Source organism: Pleurodeles waltl, chromosome 5 (assembly GCF_031143425.1).
Source record: "Pleurodeles waltl isolate 20211129_DDA chromosome 5, aPleWal1.hap1.20221129, whole genome shotgun sequence".
NCBI classification, from domain to species: Eukaryota; Metazoa; Chordata; class Amphibia; order Caudata; family Salamandridae; genus Pleurodeles; species Pleurodeles waltl.
In genome coordinates, this window is record NC_090444.1 from 700,906,842 (window position 1) to 700,925,601 (window position 18,760).

At 43.1% G+C, this 18,760-nt stretch overlaps 1 protein-coding gene across 6 annotated transcripts in view; it reads left to right on the plus strand.

Moving 5' to 3' along the window:
• TIAM2 (TIAM Rac1 associated GEF 2) overlaps nucleotides 1-18,760 on the plus strand; it is a 315,407-nt gene that overhangs the window by 250,823 nt on the left and 45,824 nt on the right. Inside the window, exon 1 of one of the 6 annotated variants that reach the window (XM_069234641.1) lies at nucleotides 3,367-3,634. The exons of the other annotated variants lie outside the window; for them this stretch is intronic. Within the exon in view, the coding sequence (XP_069090742.1) occupies nucleotides 3,488-3,634 (147 nt within the window). The 5' untranslated portion in view covers nucleotides 3,367-3,487. Of the gene's footprint in view, nucleotides 1-3,366; nucleotides 3,635-18,760 lie in introns of those variants that run through there. 6 annotated transcript variants of the gene reach the window in all.

The following is an 18,760-nucleotide window of genomic DNA, read 5'->3' on the forward strand; positions in this document are numbered from 1 at the left end:
ACTTGTAACACTCCGAGCCCAACACTAGATGGTAGGAACAGTGCACAGTATGTGAATCTGCAGAACAACATGTCACAAACAGATGTACACTGGGCAAGTTACATTTTCCATATATATCAAACAGTGAGGCCACCACACAAAAAGGACCGACACCAGGTTAGAAAAATAGAACGTAATTTAAAAAATAATAATACAAGACCAAAACGACAAAAATCCAATAAATAAAACTTGAGATATGAATTTTTAAAAAATAAACTGTAAAACAGCGCTTAGAAGCAAGAAGTGCAAACCAGGGGTATCTGGTTGCGCAGAACTGGAACAAAGTCAAAAGTTCCGCCTAACGGCAAAGGAGCATGGACCTTGCTACAGGGGCCCAGTTGGACCCACTGAACCAAAGTATCTTAAATCCAGGTTCCGGAGCATTGCATCTGTTCCGAACCATGCAGTAGGGGTTGTGTTGATTTTCACCATGCAGTAATGGTGATGCGTCGGTTCTGAGATCTGGTGGGGCTCCAGTCTTGTTCCCTATGCGTCAATGTCGAGGACCCTGGGCTTGTGATGCAAAGGCCAGTATTGATGCGTTGTGCAGTTGAGACGATGAGTCCGTTCCGATGAGCACAGAGACTGTGATGCAGAGTTTCAGTGTTGTCGACGGGGGTGCAAGGACTTTGCAGTGTCATTTCCAAAGGTGATGCACTGATTTCAAAATGCAAGGTATAGTGGCAATAGAGGTGATGCGTCAATTTTCTTCACGTAACAGCAGCAATGGGTAGATTCTGCTCCTGCAGCAGAGGATGCGTTGGTTCCACAGGGACAAGCGCCTTAGGCCACTTTCAAGGGTCCGGACTCGGGTGCCACTACTTGGCAGGACAGAGTCACAGATGGCAAGGTCCAGGTGCAGGAGCAGGGTGGTTGGAAGTCTTTTATATCCCTAGGATTTCAGATCAGGAGGCCAGCCAACTAACCCTTGGAGTAACTCTGGGTTATGAGTTGGAGATATTCAGGTCCAGCCCTTCTCACGCCCAGACAAAAGGGTAGCAGGCAGAGGGCAGCACAGCAAACCAGGAGTCCAGCAAACAGCAGTCCCGCTGAATCACAGGCCTTCAGCAGCACAGCAGTTCTTCTTCCTGGCAGAGTATCCACAAGTCCAGAAGTGTACTGAGTTGGTGGTCTGTGAGGTCCAGTTTTCATACCCAGTGATGACTTTGAAGTGGGGAGACTTCAAAGAGATGCCTTGGAAGTGACCAGATGCCCTCCTTTCCTGCCCTGACTCCTGACTCGCTATAGGGAGATATGCAGCTCTTTGTGTGTGAACAGGACACAGCGCAGCTCCTCCCTCCCATCCTGTCAGGATGGCCCATCAGGTCACACCTAAGCTCCCACTGTGTGTGGCTGTCAGGTTGAAATACACAAAGCCCAGCTGTCACCTACCCAGACATTTGATTAGAGACAGGCTGCAGACACCAAATGGCGAAGGTAAGAAAAATAACCACTTTCTAAATGTTTTCGGAATTGTAATTTAAAATTTGACTTCACCATAAATTAGATTTTAAATTCGGATTCTATAGACTCCAAACATGAAACACTTATTCCTTTCCTTTTGGAAATTAAAATGTAATAAGGTAATCCCAATGTTAGCCCATGGGGAGATATGGGCTCTGCGGTAGTGAAAAATGAATTTAGGAGTTTTTCACTACTAGGATATGTAATACTTAAAAGCACGTCCTTCTTTTTAAATACATTGCATCCTGCCATCTGGGGTGTCCAGGGCCTTCCTTAGGGGTGACTTACAAGTGATAAAAAGAAAAGTTTTGGCCTGGAAGAAGGTTGACATTGCCAGGTCGATATGGCAGTTTAAACCTGCACACACAGGCTCTGCAGTGGCAGGCCTGAGAGGGGTTTAAAGGGCTACTTAAGTGGATGACACTATCAGTGCTGCAGACCCACCAGTAGCATTTAATTGACAGGCCCTGGCCACATGTAGTGCACTCTACTAGGAGCTTATAAGTAAATTAAATATGCCAGTTGGTAAACAAACTGATCATTCAAACATCCAGCTGGAGCTTACGTGGAGACTGACCAACTACTGCATTTAATTTATCCATTGATAATGTGGTATCAAGGACTTGTAATCAGAGTGCCTTTATTTACACAAAAGTGGGAGCAAACATAAAAACACCAACACGTTTCAACCTTAGGGTCTTGATCAGTGACTCCTAATGTACTTATCTGGAATGTAGTGACATACAACAGGGGGAAAAACAGCTTTTCAAAGATAATCCCTTAGCTAGCTCTGCTGACAGAACCCCTTGACCCAGCAACCAATCCAACCAAAAGGACACAAAGCTGTGGGTGGAAATGAGGTCCTTGGTGTTTTTAACACAAAACTTTTAATTATGAAAATATATATTTGTAGTGGGGACCAATGGTCGGTCTGTAGCTTGGTAAGACCTCGTGCAACAGCTCTAGTGGTACTCTACAGTGCTAGACTGTGACCTGAAATTGATGGTAGGAGCCAGACATCTCATACAAGACTGATCGTGCCACTTGTACCCTCTCTGCTGTACTAAGGATAGTTTAATGCGTCAATGTGTCTTAATATCGGGCTGTCCCAACCCACCGACCTCAATCACAAACTGTACCTCAAAGACTTCCCACCGTTTTACCCGTCTTCGAAAATGACAAAACTTTCTTTGATCCCCGAACCTTTGTTGCTTTAGGCCTAAAAGGGTGACTCTTTAGTTGCCCCCTACTTCCCCACTTACCAAACCTCGTATTTTCACTTTCAATGTTTGTAGTAAATTATAAATCTGTCAAGTCACAATGAAGAGAGCACTAGCAGCGGGCATGCAGTTATTCACGGAGAGTGCTTCAAGCAGTTTCAGCACCCTAACAGTGAAAGAATTGTAATCATAAATCAAAATGACTAGCACTATTTTGAGTTCTCTGCGTGTTGCTAAACGTTTTAGCATCCATCAGCTCTACTCTGTGTACGACCACATTATGTGGAGAATAAGCTGTATAGCTGAAGAGAGAAATCGTTGATTTGCCGTTACATTTCAGTTATGCTGACCTTGCGTCACCTAAGAGCATTGACTCTGATACGGATTTGCCTTCTCTGGAGGCACACAGTCAAATAAAAATATTCCCTCATCTGTTCCAAAAATGTGATTTCTAAAAGAAGCTACCCCACTCTACTTGGACATGCTTTGATTCCGTGGAACACGAGTGCTCGCTGAAGCAGTCGTATAGTAAGATGGAATCATTTTTAGACACTATGGCATATGGTGCGTAGCAACCAGAGCTAATAATCCGGGCTTAATTAGCAAACCTTGAGCAGGGCGATGTGAGCATGCTGTTGAGTCACCAGCGTCGTTTAATCGGGATTAAAGCCACTGTCACATTGTGCAAACCCACTTCTTCTGCGCAGTTGGAAGTGCGTTGTAGCATCCCTGAGCCGGGATCCTGGAGCCCTATTCGAGCAGCGATGGAATTCGTTGAGGGGGAAGAAACTGAGGAGAAGTACCTCCCTTTCCAACTGGTCCTCATCTACCTGAAGCTGGATCTGAAGAGGAGGCTGAAAGACCTCTCCTCCTGCCTCAACTGCTTGGTAGACTCAGAATCCTGCTTTCCAGTAGGTTACCCAAAATCCAGTGGTTAATTTGTAAAAGAATGAATGCCGGTGCACACAGTTTTGCACAGAAACCTGAGGGAAGGGCTGTCTAATGTTGAGGGTGCTAAATACCGAGACTGCATAGCCCTGTTTCCACCCCATTCCTCTTTTATACTTCAGGCACGCCCTGTCCCTTTAATCTTACTTTTCCAAGTTCTTTCTCATCCCTGCTTCTTTCTTTGTCAATGTTTTCCCATCTTTCTATTCTTCCTTCTTTCCCGATTTTGGCCCGTATTTATACTTTTTTAGCGCTGCATTTGCGCTGCTTTGTGACGCAAAAGCAGCGCAAATTTGCAAAATATAATTGTATTTTGTAAGTTTGCGCCGCTTTTGCGTAATAAATTACACAATTGCGGCGCTGAAAAAGTATAAATATGGGCTTTGTGTTTCTACTCTTGCTCTGGCACAAAGGCTGATGAAGAAAATTGAGTGCTGGTTCCCAAAAATGCGTGCTGGTGGTTTCTATCTGCAACCACCGGCCCAAATTAACAACTGCTGAGATCAGATGTTGTGCTCAACGTGTAATCTCATTTCTGTTTCAGTGCAGAACTACTTTTTTTTAGACATGTTTTTGTTATGGCCACATGTTATGCTGCCATCATATGGAAATGCCAAGCTTCATGCTGGATATATCTCTGTTCAAAACATTTTCTACTTAGGTGTTAAGGCTAATTGAGTGTTTCGTTGCACAAAAAAGTGCCGTCTTTGACTGGCAAAGAGAAAGTGAGCCATATGTATTCGTATTCCTTGCTACACATTAACAGTTCCAAAAAAGGTTTCCGTACCGAGAGCCCACTAAGACGTTGAAATAAATAATCTTTAAGTAAAACCAGCAAAGTACAGTTTTCTAAGCTGACTGCATTTTAAAGCAATTAGAGAAGTATTCATGGTTTCTATTTCGTAGCAAATGCAGTGACACATTTACAACCAAAAAAACACTTGAAAAGGCAGTCTTATCGGCTGTGACAATCTTTATACCTGTCCATCAGAAAGGAGTGACTCACACCTCCAAAAACGGTATTAACAATACTATTATACTCAGTCCGAAGGTGTCCTTGAATACAGTGGTCTGTTGTGCTTCAAGTGAAGACGTTCTGTCTAACAGACGTTTGTAGGCATCTGTCTTTCTGGTATTGTACTAAAGCATAGGCTGGTTCTGTATATCAGACTTCATACTAAAAAAGCAGAAAATCAGGACCTTGAGTGGTTTCTGTTCTAAAACGTTGTTCAAGGACAGGTATTATGAAGAGCACTCAGGTTGGTTTGCTGCAGTGCTTTGGCCATTTTTTGGTTTAGGCTTTGTGTGGAAGTTAGTTGTGTAATTTGTGTGTGTTGACATGTCTTCTTGCTAGAAATTCAGTAGCTCATTTCTTCCTCTCTTATGCAAGTAGGCTACAAACTGAGGCCCATATTTTTATTTTTTTGTGCTGCATTTGCGTCATCTTTTGACGCATAAGCAGTGCAAACTTACAAATATAATTGTATTTTGTACGTTTTCACCGTTTTTACATAAAAAAATGATGCAAATGCGGCGCAAAAAAAGTATAAATATGGGCCTGAGTTATTCTCAAACAAGTGTGCATATCAAAAGAGATGCATTCGTGGTTCTTGGCAGATTGTGGGTTTGATGATGCATAAAGATCTTCCACTGAGTAAAGAATATAGCCTAATCTTATCTAAGGAGAGGTAAAAGGTTGTTCGTGATCATAAAAGATGTAGGTAAAAACTTGGAAGGGTGAGGAAGTAGCTCACACCTAACCTACTCCTATTGTTAGTGCTGTGGCATTTTTAACATGTGTAAGTTATTTTGTTGCCTTGTACATATCCATGCACTCGGGTTGTGCTTGGAGACAACTGACACATCATCAAGCGGGAGCTCAACTGGGACCAGCTCATGCTCAAGATTGTTTTTCTAGCTTGTATGTCCCGAAGAAAGAAAAGTCGTAGGAACAGCCAATAATACAAGAACCAGATAATGGGAAATTAAAACACTACCAATCAGACTAAATAGGATCCCGGCATTCCTCAGCATGAAAAGATGCACCAATAAAGGCCCTAGAAGAAACGGAGATATTAACCTAACAAAAATGTATCAAATCATTTCCTGACAGCTGACATAAAGTCTGGATTCTAGCCAGTGGAAGCGAAACACCACAAGAGTGAAACATGGCTGAATCACTTGAGGTTATTAGCATGTCGGGAGGAACTGAGGAGAAGGGATTTGTGTGTTACATTTCATAGTAGGTTCTGGAAGAACGCAATTGAAACACAGGTCCGAAGTTTCAGAATGAAGATGAGTACTGCCTGGATAGGCAAAGGGGGCGGCCCACCCTTGATCTTGGTCCCCCAAAGAGTGAAAATAACAAAGAAGAAGAAAATCTTTGCAGCAATTATGGGGTCCCCTTGGAACTCGAAGATAGTAGGATTGATATGTTCTCTGACCTGTCTCCACAAACCATGCAAAATAAACTGTACCTAGAAGACATTATTAAACCAGGCTTTCCGGAAGGAGTGCATGCTGGGCATTTGCAACCTTCAAAACTTGAAAACCACAAAACTACATTTTCGTTTCTAGACAACAAAAACCTTATTGGAATAAGTAACTTAGAAGCATATGAGAATCGGCAGGAGGGAATAGGGTGTAAAGGTGTGAATGAAGTAAAGAGTGGTCATTAATAATGTTGTGGCACATGCTGAAATGATGTGTGAATGTGAACACACAGAGGCAAATTCTGTAAGCACGACTCTCTTGTTAGAGATTTGTGATGGCCAGTCAACCAGTTATTTTTGTTTAGCAACAGAGTACCTTCGCTTAGCAACTACATGGCGGGCTAATGAGGACCCACTGATTTAGGTCTCTTGAATGCACCATTTGATGAGCTTTCTGGGTTTTTGAAAAGGGACGAAGGGGTGCTTTTGGGTAACAGCTGCCATTCTGTTTGTGAAAAAGCAATAAAAATAAACTAATAAGGCTTTTGCTTTTACTTCTTCTTGAACGTCAGCAAGATGTTAATTAAGGTGAAGAAGGTACCGAAGCACACGATCAAGTCCCGACAATTCTGACAAATACACAGTCTAATGAGTATAAGCAGTAGAGGTGAACAAGAGTTTTTTATTCTTCGTCTTTTTTCCCCAAGTCTTCATATTATGTTCAACGCGGTTACGAAGCAGCAGCTGACACGTGTTTCGTCTAGAAGACCTTTCATGGCTGTAAATCAGTGTGAACTTCTATGTCCATGTGGTAGTCAGTTTGAAAATGACAAAGAAAAGTCTGCATCACTCCACTTGCAAGTCCTACTGTATGTTGTTTAAAGGCAATCATGTGAATTGTACTTGCTGCCACACCAGTACCCAGTGGTTAAGCAAAAGTGCTAGTGGCTGTCACTGGGAGCCCCCACAGACAAGTGGTAAAGGAGGCATGGAAACACATGTAGACAGAGGAAAAAGCCTCAGAGCTTTGTTTTTATTTAGGAAGGTGCCTCTTCCTGCACATAAACAACTGTACATGCAACAGAGGCACCCTTGCACGGTGGTGCAAGGGTGCCTGCATTGGTGCTAGGCATCCCATAGTGTGCCAGCGCTGGGGAAAAGACAGAAATGTGCCATATTGGGATAAATATGGTGCATTCCTGCCGCCCTTTTCCTGTGGCGCAGCGTAGAAGGTTTCTTGCTGCGCCACTTGGCCATAAATATAGCCCTTGGTCTCAGGATGTCCCTGGATTTCACAGAATGAGCACATGTGCTTTAATTTGCAAGTAGACCCTCTAAGACATTTTTCTTATTGCACTGCCTGCAAGCCGACTTCTTGCCCCGCAGCCCTTTTGCTACGAAAAGGACTGAGATTATCTCCCTTGAGGAGGCCCCCTGTTGAATTCGGAGTCCGAGATGTTACTGTCCCTCTGGTCCCATGCCACCTCAGGTCTGATCGCCTTCATCTCCCCGAATTTAGTCTCATCTACCAGCTGTGCCCTGGAATTCAGAGGCTGCAATGTGTATTAGTGGCATATATCCAAATCATTGAGGCACTTTTTTGTCAGGTTTGCTGAGTATAGCACTGGCACCCATCACCTAGCTCTTCAAGGACCACTCCACCCAGACTTTCTGCTCACCCTCCTTACTCGGTTTTCCTTTCCGATTGACCATACCTGTCTTAAAGTCCAATACATCACATAGCTCCCCTTTTAGAATCTTTTCCCTAGTGTCTGCAGGTACATGTCATGCTATGACAGATGGGGGAACAAGGGTAGTGAGACCGTGCTAAAGAGTACAGGGCTAGAGTTGAACGAAGCCTGCCCTGTGCTCCCTAGCGGGCTTTGCAGTAACCACCAGCTAGGCCCAAACTGAACTGCTGCCACCTGCCAAAACTACACCACCAGCTGTAGATGCTGTTTCTCAACCCGCTATTGGTGTTGATTACTCCAAGGGCACTCATGCAGCAGAATCTCTAGCTGAAACCGCATTCTGTGAAAAGGGAGATACCACAGCTGTCTGTGTGGAGGGAGGGGAGACAGGCAGACCTGGTTGTTGGGCTACTATCCCTCTGCGTGCGGTGTTGGGAATATCACCACATTAATCTGCCCCACAACCCCCACATTAGCATCATAAACAGGCCCCATGGTGCCCTGACCATCGGGGTGGGGGACAGTGCCACTTGCCCTGCAGTCTCACCCCCTGCAGTGTGCTCGGCCCGCAACTCTTTCCCAGCCCCGCTCACCGGAGCTGGAAGTGCATCCTTATAGCGTGCTGGCACTTTCCTCTGCCACTTGGGCAGGGGTGCAGGTGTCTGCTGGTCCTTCCTTCCGACACCATCCTCAGGGCCAAATGCATGCCATGGGTTTTTGATGATTTCCATAGCTCACCAAAAGAGCAGAGTTCTCCTGAGTGGCTGAGATATCCGCATCTGGGTGCACACATTTTGGAGCCATACTATCAACGAAAGAGAGAAATATTACACGAAGGTCAGCAACACTCGACTTTAACACATGCAACCTCCACCTCTGCATCCCATCTCATAAAAGTGGGTGCAAAATAAACAAACACTGGCTCATCCCATCCTCGGGACCTGTGGTGCACAACAGCACCATCGAGCTGTAGCTCCTGGTTCGCAGGCATAATGCACCCGAAACCCTTGACAAAGCACCGACTAAGTTGATGGTTGTGCCTCCTCCCCACCGCTCCCCTCACCCGACTCAACTGAAATTTTGCATCCTGAGGGATGCAGCCAAATGCCGGCCCCATGCAGCAGATCCCGCATTGTCCTGTTTGCTTCGTGGTGCAGGTGGCGGAAGAAGAGTCCGATCCCTTGCTCCATGCCGGCTAAAATGCCCCTGTCCTGGGTACACTGTGATGATGTCACGAGCTTTCGCAACAGACATAAACAAGGGACACTTCCCCTGGCTCCTGCCTGGGTTTCGACTATTGGCACCCCTTCTGCAATTTTCAGGGTGCGCCTGGACAGGAGCAAAGGAGTCACCAATGGCACTGCATTTGTTCCATTGGAACATGATTCTTTTTTAAAGAATAATCGTGATTTGTGCGCCCCACATTCTGAGACCATGGATCTCGAGTAGCTGCAATGTTTTCTTGTATTTTTTTATAAACAAGAAAACATAGCAGCTCCTGGGATGGGAAGCACCAGAAGAGGAATCGATGTATTCCCCAGCTTAACAGCATGTCACATTGAAGTCAGTATGAAAACACTCTTCCGGAGCACCAAGGGGTCAATGTAGGTATAGGTGGCGATTTTAATCTTTGACCACACCGAATTTACAAACGTCGAGCTTTAGCATAACCCCTATTGTATGGCGGAGAACGGGAAGTGAGGCTAAAAGACAATTAGAGGGTCTTAAAAAATCGAACCACCTGCTCTCAACTTTCCCCTCTCTCAATTCTTAAGCACATTTGTGTTTCACGGTGTCCAGGGAACAACTGACTTGACAGAACATCAGCATCATTTCCACGCTCATCAATCTGATGGGCAGGTTCTGCTCTCCGCTTATCTGGCTGATTTTCTGCTTGCATCACTTGCATGTTATGTCTGCTAAGTGTATTTTACAGTAACATCAGCGTTCAGGAGACCGTTTCTTCGCCAACACAGGGACGCGAGCAGCATTCGGTTCCAGAGTGGGGCTTCACCATACACGAATATATGAACGGAAGCGGATAAATATATTGGACAAACATTATAGTTTCAACTCCAGCGTCTCTCAGAGAGGGCAAGGTGCTACGGGCCACCGCCAAAGCCGGTGGGAAGTTATCTCACTGGTTGTCCTTCGTTCTTTGTACAGCTGGACACCTAAATAGTGGTTTCATTGGGCTGCTGAGAAAGATGCGCGCGCTTTCTGCTGCCCTGACGTCCACTGGTAATAAACTCTCCGCCTGACGTGCTTATTCAATCTACATTTTGAAAGAGGGAAGTTAATGGTGTCCCCTGACATGCCGGCTGCCAAAAAGGGCAAAAGTAAAAGCAGAAGCTTTACCTTGGCCCGCAAGACCAAACAACATGCGGCAGCAGCCTGTGGGTCCCTACATAGGATATTTTCCAGGGTAAGTGTTTTCACGCTGTTTTATTGTATGGCTGTGTGACCAAGGAAGCAAGGATGCTTGGGAAACTGTATTTTGTTATTTGGGGGTTATTTTAGAGGTTGGTGGGTGAAGGATATGCCCAAAACCTTGGGAGGTGGCCCGTCTGCATAATTTAGAGAATATACCTGGCTATACTCTAAATAGGGCGGAGGTGACATCTGAATGTTTTCGGTAGACGTCCCAGTGACTCCAGGTCTAAATGACCCTGTTAGCTTGGAACTCAAGAGTGTCTACAAGTGGAGACACTTGTGCATGCTTTATGGACAAACATAACGAATGCCCAATGGTATTAGAGCCTCACATGGACGGAATCAACTTGTAAGACTGATTCATTGATTAAATGGAAGGAAGGTCAGAAGACCTCACTGTCGGCATGCCATTGGACGAAAAGAAGTGGCTCTGCTGTTCCGCTACCCAGTACTCGTAGTGAAAGAGTATCTGATGCAGGAAACCTGCTTTGCCAGGATCTGGATGCCAGTCGTGATCACGTGCCAATGTGTTAGCTAAGCTGAAGCCTTGCCAAGTCATGTTTCTTACTTAATGGCAGATGTCCCAATTAGGATAAATCTGTTTGGAAAAAAGACAACAAGTGTTGCATTTATTTTTTGTAAATGAGATTGGCAGGGTCGCCTTATCTGCATGATGGCAGCCGTAATGTGCTATTGTCGAATGGGATGAGTGCACAGCATGATCAGTACAGAACTGAATTTATGAAATTCTGGTGCCATCAGTTCTGTGGGACAAGCCAAAGGGGTAGAGTGTGTAAAGAACTGTCCTGAGATCAGAAAAATCTACCCAGGTCTTTATTTTGCAGACATGCACGTTACTTAATCTTCTGAAATGTAATCTTTCCACAGACAATCCGGAATATTAATTAGTAGAGCACACTGAGGCTTTACTGACTTATCTCTGTATTCATTCTCAACACAGAGTGTGTGGTGAGGGTCACATGGAGTCTTTTGGAGAAGGGACAGGCTTCTTACATTGTTTTACAGTGTGAAAAAATATTGACTTACTGTTTTTTGCTTTCTAAGAACGACAGTAGCCTCACCGCAGCTACATTCCTAGTTTCCCAGGGATCCTTTGAGGAGCCAAGCTGAATGACTTCTTCCAACTACACACTAGCGCATCTTGACAGTGATATTGACTAGTGTCTATCCTAAAGTATGTTACTTCAGTCATGGTTTGGCTAACTCTCAGCTTTTTTTAACTATGATTTTAATTCTGTTAAGATTACTTCCCTGCCAGGCTGCGTTTGTAGGTACAGATTCTCCTCCAACACCCCCAGTATAACTACTGTAGTACTCCTTACAGAATCCTATGCCCCCGAGTAATGGAGATCCATCTGGCTGCTACTGGTTAGGCGCTTTCTATTGGGGCATATGTGCTTGGGCGACAGATTGAGCATTCATTCTTGACATTTAAAACAGTGAACAATCACTCATATTTCAATATAATCTATTTTTTGATGCGGCTCATCCATATTCTGCAATGGGTCCAGTTGTTTAATTAAACAACTTTATTTGTTCCAACAGCCTCAAGTTGTTAAAAAATCTTAAATAAAAACACATAAATACATACATAGACTTTGGGTCGGTCGTCTCTATCCTTTGGTCTGTTCACATTTTGCTTCCGCCCAGCACAGCATACAGGATGGGACAGTGGGTCAGCTAATTTCAGTCATAGTCTCGCTTGCATTGTAAGTGGCTAACCACATGTGCACATCTGCCTATAAATAAGTTTGCTTTATTGCCAGGGCTGGTGGGCCAATAATTTAGTCTGCCAATGCATTTGTTATTTTAATTCATTATCCATTTTTATTTTTGAGTCATCCTTGTGTGTTTAAACTAACTGCATCTTCCTATTGCCATATTACAATAATCCAAAGCCTGTAGTGCATTTTCTTTGTAGCAATAAGTGTCATATTTTCCTGTGATGTGCTTTAAAACTTAAAAAAGGTTGCTATACCTGCCTGCTAGGATGCACCGGTATTACTCTATTAACATTACTTGCTATGTTATTTTTTAATTTGAAAATGTATTGCATGCATACGGCTGCCACGTTTAGGCAGTGCCATTTTTTTATTTGTTTTAATTTTTGTGGTAGCTTTCTGTGCTGGAAAATAAAACATAAATAAATATCTCATTAGCTTGCCGACATCAAGTCTATTGGCTTTGTCAGTGCTTCTTCACTTCCTAATTAGCACAGATGTTGTAATCGTTTTTAGAAAGGATGGCTTCTTGTTTTGTGTGGTAAATTTGCTGGCTAAGCTGTAAATTGTATTTTTAGTTACTTACTTTATTACCAGAAAATTAAAGAAATCTGAGAATCTTGATTAATTTTGCTGAGCCAATAACGTCACCCGAACAGCAAGAGGGTGAAGAACATTTTGAATTATATTGATTAAACATGACCATGAATTACTTATTTTGTCCATTTGATAAATCAGAACCCTTTTCCAGAATCGTTTGACTAAATTGTGTTCCGTAAATTATATGTCTATCTCTGTTGCTTGTTTTCTTTGGTACATCTAGATTTGAAATAGCAATCCTGTGACCACCTATTAGTATACGTGCTATAATGAGCAATTGCTTGGTTCTCAAAAAGCTTTAGTCATATGCCTAGTTGTTAATAGGGGGGTAACACTAGATACAAGGTTGTAGTATTTATCAAGAGATATAGTTGTATTTGTTTAACTCTCTAGTTGGCCCTCTTTTGACTGTAAAACCATACTTACCCCCCCTTAATTTCTTTCCTTTTTTATTTAGATTTTTGATGCAGTGCAGTTTATGTGTAGGCTCCCGATTTTCAGAATTTCATTGGTTCGAAAAACGTGTCTTGTTTTAAAAATATTTGAAATGCTGTATTAAGTGAGACATCGAGAAGTAGGGAATGCTAGCTTGATTTGCGAGATGGCATTTATGAAATATGCCTTTTCCCTTAGTGTCTTTTTTCGTGGGAGGCTTGGATAATCCTTTCGTAATATTCTTATCTAGCCAGCTAATCCTGCGCTCAGGCTTTTATTCAAAGAAGCGAAAGTAGCAACAGCAGGAGACGCAGGACCTGCTCCCTCGAAGATTTGTTTTTGCGTAATCTTGATCCACAGGGGTAGAGTTTATGTATTTTGTAGTGGAACGCAGCACAGTCACCATATTTACCATTTAGTATATAATAATATACTTATAGTAGCTGTAAAACTGTTCAGAATTTACATGTGTGCTGTATGCTTAAGTTCAGCACATATGCAAGATATAACAAGTTAGGAGAACTGAAATCCTTTTTCCTTATTAATGCCTGCCTCAAGGAAATGTATTTTATGACACAAAATCCTGTCGACCAATTTTAGTAGTGTTGATAAGTCTGCCCCACAGTCTCTAAAGGTGTTCACCCTTTGTCACTGTCAGGGCTAGACTGGCCACGTGGAACAAGAGAAAAAAACACAATGTATGAGAGCCAGTGGGTTGCCTTCAGAGGTAGGGAGGTTGAGGATTTCCTGTCTATGAAGCTCTGAAAGTAGGCATGAGGGAGCACTGCACAATTGTCTTAAAGGCACATACCTAATAATGTTCCTCTATGCTGCGCTAGATCTTGAAGTATTGGAATATTTAATTGGTACCTTTTCAGACCTGCCTAAACAATATATGTTTTCTTGCCATTTTGCTTGTTGCTAAAACAAATCTACTGGCTTCGTGTACAAGTTAGTATCTTTACATTTCTTGAGTCGAATAGCAAGAAGGAAGGGGGGCTGCTCTAAAGAGTCTTGCTTGGTTGCTGCATGCAGTAAGTGATTGGTATTCATTTTCCAAGGCTGCTTTAGAGTACCAGTAATGCTGCTGATTATTGGCTTTATCACACTCGGTAGTGGCTGATTGGCAGAGAATATGAAAAAAAGTTTGATGCTCATGTTGTTGCTTTGCTGTTGTTTGACCTTCAGAAACTGATGCTCCAACCATGCAGACTCAATGCTGACACTTCCACTGCCACCTTGCTTTGGTGCAGTTAGTTCCTCTACTTGTGAGGTTTAACTGCTCATCACCTTTAATATAATCTTTCACCATATACCAGTAGTCTGCTGTTGAGACTCCGATTAATGATTATACAAACAATTGAATCACTTCTATACGCTCTTTAGTTGACATCACAATCTAGATTTACTAACATTTTGTTTTCAGGGTGCATCACGTTTTTGAAGCAGCCACAGCTCAAAATGAGTTTCAAGATTGACAAAGCCTTGCACATCCACGATGTGTGTTACTTTGTAAAAATTCAAAAGGTAATGCAATGTGCCTTGCGTTTCTTTGCTTCGGGGTGGCGTTACATGGGAGGAGCGTGGGCGATGATCCGCATCCTCCCATGTATTTTGACGTAAATCCTGATTTACTGAGATCAGCAAACCAGGGTTTACGGCAGAATGGTATTTCTACCGGAAGCTGGTGAGGAGAAAAATATTTATTTTTCCTCATTACTTCCTCTTTGGAGGTGCCACATTCTGCACAAAACCTATTAGTCACGCATCAAGGGTGCCTACGTTGGCTACATGCTGCCTCAAGTGCACCAGGACTAGGAGAAAACAGAAAGGCACCATATCATAACAAACATGGCACATTTCTGTTCTTTCCATTTCATGCAAAACAGAGCAAGGTCCCTTTGTTGTGTTGTGGTGCATTGTGTTGTGGGAAAGCTTAGTAAATCTGGGGCCAGGTTTGGACTATAAATGTTGGGGTTCTGAAGGAAGATCGTAACACCACTGGGTCAATAAATATTAAATAGTCTTGCCTCTATTTTCCCTCTGTTTCCCCTCTTGTTCCTGTCCAAAGTGATTGCCTCTGTATTTTTGAGAATTTTATGCATTTCCCGCCTACTGCTAATTTTTGTTTTCTGCCTTAGAAATGTGGTATCTCGCTCTCCTGTGATCTTGTTTCAGCCCTTTTCTGACGTTTATCCTACTTTGAAGTTCTTATTCCGAGTTTCTTCTATGATCACACCTGATTTTGCTTTATGAGGGTGATGATGTTTTTCGCCATTGTTTGGCGTATAGGCGTACTGCAAATGCATTGACAGGTGTGCATTTAATACACGCACATCCGTGACTGAAACCGACAGAGCACATTTTTAGCTTTCTTTCTTGGAACATAATAATAAAAGACCTTTTAAACATAAAGATCAATTTGTAGTAATTAGCTTGTCTAATTAATGCTGAGCTTTCTTCATTCAGCTGTTTTCCTATTGCTTCAAGAATATTTCAGTGTTTTTCAGTCTGTTTGCCTTAAGCATTAAGGGGCATGTTTATACTCTGTTTGCACCGAATTAGCGTAACTTTTTAAACTCTAGTTCGGTGCAATACAAACTCCATATTTATACTTTGGCGCTAGACCCGTCTAGCACCAAATGTATGGAGTTAAAGTCATTTTTTGGAAGTGGAAACCTACGTTGTCTTAATGAGATGCATGGTAGGCGTTTCTGTGCAAACAAAGACTCTATGGCCTCAGCACCATATTTATACTCCTGTGCAAAATTGGTGCACAGGAGGGAAGAGGGGTCAAAAAATGGTGCAAAGCTTGCTTTGGCCCATTTTTTTGACCCCTGGGGCAGGGCAGGTGTTGGGGGAACCATGGGCCTATTTCCATGGTGGAAAACCATGGAATAAGCCCACAGGTGCCCTCCCCAGGCCCCAGGGACACCCCCCCAGACACACACACACCAGGTAAGTACAGGTAAGTATTGCATTTTATTTTTTAAAGTGCCATAGGTGGTCCTAAAATGGCCCCCCTACATGGCACCGGGTGCAGTGGCCATGGCCAGGGGGAGTCATGTGATATGGATGGTTTTGCGTCAGAAAATGACTCTAGGCAGGTTAGAGTCATTTTTTTTCTCTAACCTGCCTATCGTCATTTTTTGGTGCACATTTCCCTTCTTCCATAGCACCACACCCCACCTGACTAAGGTCATTTTTTTTATGCTAGTCCACCCTATGCACCGGCTTGCACCATTTCATAACTATGGTGCCTAGCTGATGCACAGAAATGGTGCAAGCCGGTGCTAAACTTTTTGGTGCAAAACTGCGTTAGTGCAGTTTTGCACCAAATAGTATAAATCAGGGCCTAACTGTCTTTTCAACACAGGAAATATATCTTAAATATTTATTAAATTATATACATCAGGTTAACATGCACGTGTACTGTGATTCTTTACAAGATGGAGGTGAAGTGTCATGAGAATGACCGTCCATCGCTATTCCACCCCACTGCCATCCTTGTTTGTGTATTTCTTCACATCTGAAGGGAAGTATTGAATCTGCCCTTTGACCTTTAAAATGGTATCTGTGGGGGTCATCTTGTGGTTGGAATTCCCTATTTCACAACAGATGCATTAATAGCAATGTACACAACCAGGGCTAGCAGGAAGTGCCGAAAGTTATATGATCTCCAATACTCAAACCCTTTTAGAAGAGAGCAGTGTGCACAGTGTGTGGTAATTGTGGATGTGACTTTTCGCACAAGAATATTTGGTTGACCAAAGTTTCCTAACTCTTAGCATGTGGCACAATCAATCATTTCACAAATGTCTGCTGAGTTCCTGGCCCTCCAGTGATGGAATTCCATTCACCAGCCCTTATTCCAGGACTAGAAAATGATGCAGAAGGAGCTGTCCAAAGCCGTTTCATTTGAAGAGTATTCCTCCTCCTTTGACTGCCTGTCTGAAAGACGGCTGTGTGAAGGTATTTGCCTCTGTCCTCCGATTTCAAGGTTCCTGTTCCCCAACGGCCGTGCCTCTAAGAGTGCTAGGGTCTTCGTTATGTGGTCAGTCCAATGTTGGCTGGTCTGCAAGTGAACATGAACCTAGGCAACATTAGCCTGATGTATTTAACGGCATCCAAGAGCACTACAGTCGGATCAAAGAAGTGTTCTAGATATTAAAAATGTTCTTCAATTTAAGTTCAAATTAAAAACGAACAAGTACTTCATAGACTTTTTCATTCATGTTTTAATGTGGCAGGAAGTATCACACACCTGAGTAAGGTAATTTATATTAAGAGGCACATTTATTAAAAAGTCACGCAGCGCAACAAGTCAGCTTGCTGCGCTGCGTGACAGGGAAAGGGCAGGCATGCGCCATATCTAACATTATATGGCACATTCCTGCCTTTGCCCAGTGCTGGTGCACAATGTTCTACCTAGCGCCAACGCAGACACTCTTGCACCATGGTGCAATGGTGCCTGCATTGTAAGCAGGATTCATTTTGTGCAGGAAGGAGTGCCTTCCTGCACAAAAACAGTCCCCTGAGGCATTTTACTCTGCAAAATGCAGCACACAGGGAAAGAGGAAAGAACAAAGAGAAATAAACATATTTCTTTTTGTTACGCCTTACCTGGGGAAGCATAGCAGTGTTCATGAATTCCCAGGTGTACCACTTATGATCAATTTGGGAATGGGTCATAATCCATGGGTGTTGCATGGAAACACCCACACGCCACCCATGCAACGCCTCCCTGGGGCATAGTAGCACAACTCAGCGATTTGCGCTGCGTTGCTTTACTCTGGATTTATCAGGCCACTCAGGGCCATCCAAGGTGGCCTTGTGTGGCTTGATAAATTGCATTTTAAGGGTTGGTGCAAAAGCGACACAACCCTTTAATAAATCTGCCCCTGAGTGTTGTGACTCCAGCTCTGGCCCTGAATTCAGAAATTATCTTGATGAACTTTCTTGGTACCATAATTTCATAGAAAGTGTTTTATGATGTGAAAAATGCCTTGTTTTCTTATCATAACCACAAGCTGTTCATATTACTGTTCATGGATGCAAGTCGGGTTCGTTTGTGTGAAGTGTTTCTCCAAATGTCCAGAAATGATGAAGTCAGGTTTGTTGCCAAACCAGCATGGTATTGACCAGAGCCATTCATAAATAAAGCGGGGATCAAAAGAGACGCCTTGAGGCTGACAACATTTTACAGTGTCTCTGTTGATACTGCTTCTCAGTGCTCATAGATCAGAAAAAGTAGGCCCCAAAATAATTGGTCGGCATCTTGTCCCTTTTCTTGTATCAAGATGAGATTGTTGAAGCTGCAAGATTTCAGCATGTTATATCTAACTTATTGATTGTAATCTAAAGACACTATATTAAGGATGTCAAGAAAGCTTGGGACACGAATTGGCATGTCTAAACTCTGCCCAGTTTTGTGTGCCTCGAGGGTGTGAGGAAGAGCACCCCACAGGTGAATGCCTGCAATAATCCATTGAAGCTCACTGAAAAGGTATACAGAGTGGTTGGCTAGATCCTAATACGTTTCTCAACATGGAGGCCAAAGTTTATTAATAATGAAAAATGGCTTACTTATGTGTAGTTCTACACCAGGCATCATAAAAGCCAGCCTTTCAACAGAGAAATTAGAAGATTTGCTCTTGGTGAATAACAGATATCCCCCGGCAAGCATAGACTCGGAAGGCAAAAAATGTAGGAAAAGCAACTCATTTGCAAGCTGTAAGAAAATATTAAATTGTGAT